The following is a 2888-nucleotide window of genomic DNA, read 5'->3' as shown; positions in this document are numbered from 1 at the left end:
TATCCCTGCCCACCTGATGGCAGGAGGTGTCCCTGCCCAACTGCCAGCCCCACCCTCACCTGCTGGGTGTCCCCAGGCACCGGGCTCACTTTCTGGAGGTATTCTTGCCCACCTGCCGGCCCCGCCCTCACCTGTTGGGTGTCCCCGCCCCCCTGCCGGCCCCGCGCTCACCTGCGCTCACCTGCGCAGGTTCGGGAGCAAGGAGGAGTACATGGCGTTCATGAACGAGTTCCTGGAGCTGGAGTGGGCCAGCATGCAGCAGTTCCTGTACGAGATCTCCAACCTGGACACGCTCACCAACAGCACCAGCTTCGAGGGCTACATCGACCTGGGCCGCGAGCTGTCCACGCTGCACGCGCTGCTCTGGGAGGTCATGAGCCAGCTGAGCAAGGTAACGCACCTGGGCAGCCCTCCCCTGTGCCGTGACAGCCTCACCTGGCGGACACCTGGTGGGTGGTGATGGGGAGGGACATGGTGCACGCGCTGCTCTGGGAGGTCATGAGCCAGCTGAGCAAGGTAACGCACCTGGGCAGCCCTCCCCTGTGCCGTGACAGCCTCACCTGGCGGACACCTGGTGGGTGGTGATGGGGAGGGACATGGTGCACGCGCTGCTCTGGGAGGTCATGAGCCAGCTGAGCAAGGTAACGCACCTGGGCAGCCCTCCCCTGTGCCGTGACAGCCTCACCTGGCGGACACCTGGTGGGTGGTGATGGGGAGGGACATGGTGCACGCGCTGCTCTGGGAGGTCATGAGCCAGCTGAGCAAGGTAACGCACCTGGGCAGCCCTCCCCTGTGCCGTGACAGCCTCACCTGGCGGACACCTGGTGGGTGGTGATGGGGAGGGACATGGTGCACGCGCTGCTCTGGGAGGTCATGAGCCAGCTGAGCAAGGTAACGCACCTGGGCAGCCCTCCCCTGTGCCGTGACAGCCTCACCTGGCGGACACCTGGTGGGTGGTGATGGGGAGGGACATGGTGCACGCGCTGCTCTGGGAGGTCATGAGCCAGCTGAGCAAGGTAACGCACCTGGGCAGCCCTCCCCTGTGCCGTGACAGCCTCACCTGGCGGACACCTGGTGGGTGGTGATGGGGAGGGACATGGTGCACGCGCTGCTCTGGGAGGTCATGAGCCAGCTGAGCAAGGTAACGCACCTGGGCAGCCCTCCCCTGTGCCGTGACAGCCTCACCTGGCGGACACCTGGTGGGTGGTGATGGGGAGGGACATGGTGCACGCGCTGCTCTGGGAGGTCATGAGCCAGCTGAGCAAGGTAACGCACCTGGGCAGCCCTCCCCTGTGCCGTGACAGCCTCACCTGGCGGACACCTGGTGGGTGGTGATGGGGAGGGACATGGTGCACGCGCTGCTCTGGGAGGTCATGAGCCAGCTGAGCAAGGTAACGCACCTGGGCAGCCCTCCCCTGTGCCGTGACAGCCTCACCTGGCGGACACCTGGTGGGTGGTGATGGGGAGGGACATGGTGCACGCGCTGCTCTGGGAGGTCATGAGCCAGCTGAGCAAGGTAACGCACCTGGGCAGCCCTCCCCTGTGCCGTGACAGCCTCACCTGGCGGACACCTGGTGGGTGGTGATGGGGAGGGACATGGTGCACGCGCTGCTCTGGGAGGTCATGAGCCAGCTGAGCAAGGTAACGCACCTGGGCAGCCCTCCCCTGTGCCGTGACAGCCTCACCTGGCGGACACCTGGTGGGTGGTGATGGGGAGGGACATGGTGCACGCGCTGCTCTGGGAGGTCATGAGCCAGCTGAGCAAGGTAACGCACCTGGGCAGCCCTCCCCTGTGCCGTGACAGCCTCACCTGGCGGACACCTGGTGGGTGGTGATGGGGAGGGACATGGTGCACGCGCTGCTCTGGGAGGTCATGAGCCAGCTGAGCAAGGTAACGCACCTGGGCAGCCCTCCCCTGTGCCGTGACAGCCTCCCCTGTGCAGCCACAGCCTCACCTGGGGGGTGATCATGGACAGGTGACCCCCCCCCCCAAGCCGGGTCCCACCATGGGAGCTTCCTGAGGACCCCCCAGGTGAGGTCCCAGGGGTCCCAGCTGCCCAGGTGAGCTCCCCAGGTGTGCCCAGGTGTGCTGAGTGCCCCCAGCTGGGCCCCTGTCAGAGTCATTGGGGTAACCCTGGATGAGGTGCTCAGGTCCACTCAGGTGTGCTCAGCTACTCTCAGGTGCACTCAGGTGTTCCCATGGCACGCTCAGGTGTGCTCGGGTGTGCTCACCTGTCCTTAGGAGGCGCTGCTGAAGCTGGGCCCTGTTGCAGTCAGTGAGGTTCCTCAGTTGTGCTCAGGTGCACTCAGGTGCCCCCAGGTGCACTCAGGTGCTCCCAGATGCACACAGGTACCCCCAGGTTTGCTCAGGTGTGCTCACCTGTCCCCACAGGAGGCGCTGCTGAAGATGGGCCCCTGTCACAGTCATTGGGGTAGCCCTGGATGAGGTCCCAAGTGCTCCCAGGTGCACTCAGGTGTGCCTAGGTGTGCCCAGGTGTGCCCAGGTGCACTCAGGCACACTCAGGTGACCCCAGCTGCACTCAGGTGTGCTCACCTGTCCCACAGGAGGTGCTGCTAAAGCTGGGCCCCATTGCAGTCATTGGGGTTCCCCTAGATAAGGTCCCAGGTTTGCTCAGGTGCGCTCAGGTGTGTTCAGGTGCGCTCACCTGCCCGCAGGAGGCGCTGCTGAAGCTGGGACCCATTGCAGGCATTGGGAGATCAATGGGGTTGCTCTGGTTGAGGTTTCAGGTGCCCCCATGTTTGCTCAGGTGCTCTCAGGTGCCCCCAGGTGCACTCAGGTGCCCCCAGGTGCACTCAGGTGTCCCCAGGTTTGCTCAGGTGCTCTCACTCTTAAGCAGGAGGCGCTGCTGGAGCTGGGGACCGCTGCG

At 65.2% G+C, this 2888-nt stretch overlaps 1 protein-coding gene across 1 annotated transcript in view; it reads left to right on the top strand.

The window, feature by feature from the left end:
* LOC102035898 (ras/Rap GTPase-activating protein SynGAP-like) overlaps positions 1–2888 on the top strand; it is a gene marked incomplete at its 3' end in the record, with an annotated part of 31754 nt that overhangs the window by 18445 nt on the left and 10421 nt on the right. Inside the window, exons 8-9 of the mRNA XM_031065627.1 lie at positions 77–391; positions 2243–2272. Coding sequence (XP_030921487.1) covers positions 77–391; positions 2243–2272 — 345 coding nt within the window. The remainder of the gene's footprint in view (positions 1–76; positions 392–2242; positions 2273–2888) is intronic.

This window comes from Geospiza fortis, unplaced genomic scaffold (genome assembly GCF_000277835.1).
Source record: "Geospiza fortis unplaced genomic scaffold, GeoFor_1.0 scaffold2108, whole genome shotgun sequence".
NCBI classification, from domain to species: domain Eukaryota; kingdom Metazoa; phylum Chordata; class Aves; order Passeriformes; family Thraupidae; genus Geospiza; species Geospiza fortis.
This window is presented reverse-complemented; position numbering and strand designations above follow the sequence as displayed.